Consider the following 331-nt stretch of genomic DNA (forward strand, 5'->3'; position numbering starts at 1 on the left):
GTCTCCATGGCGACAGGAAGCTGGTGCTGACGCTGGTGGACCACAATGTCCTGCATGAACCGCCTGCTGATCTTATGACTCGTTTCCTGTTCTTCAGTACCGACAGTGACCTGGAGGGGGCGGTAGTAGAGGTCATCGACCACCATCAGCTACAGAGAGCCGCCTCCTTCGCATGTCCTGTTACCATGGAGACGGTGGCGTCTTGTGCTACCTTGGTAACAGAGCGGATTCTGTCCAGAGCGCCCGAGATCCTGGACAGACAACTAGCTCTGCTGCTGTACGGTGAGACACGTTCACCTGTGTGTCCTCTACAGGTGTTAATGTCTCCTGT

At 55.6% G+C, this 331-nt stretch overlaps 1 protein-coding gene across 1 annotated transcript in view; it reads left to right on the plus strand.

Annotated features, from left to right (window-relative positions):
* prune (prune exopolyphosphatase) overlaps nt 1-331 on the plus strand; it is a gene marked incomplete in the record, with an annotated part of 3,271 nt that overhangs the window by 1,121 nt on the left and 1,819 nt on the right. The window contains 1 exon segment of the mRNA XM_035681478.1: nt 1-282. Coding sequence (XP_035537371.1) covers nt 1-282 — 282 coding nt within the window.

This window comes from Morone saxatilis, unplaced genomic scaffold (assembly GCF_004916995.1).
Source record: "Morone saxatilis isolate NCDOM2014 unplaced genomic scaffold, NCSU_SB_2.0 Contig9, whole genome shotgun sequence".
In the NCBI taxonomy this organism is placed as follows: domain Eukaryota; kingdom Metazoa; phylum Chordata; class Actinopteri; family Moronidae; genus Morone; species Morone saxatilis.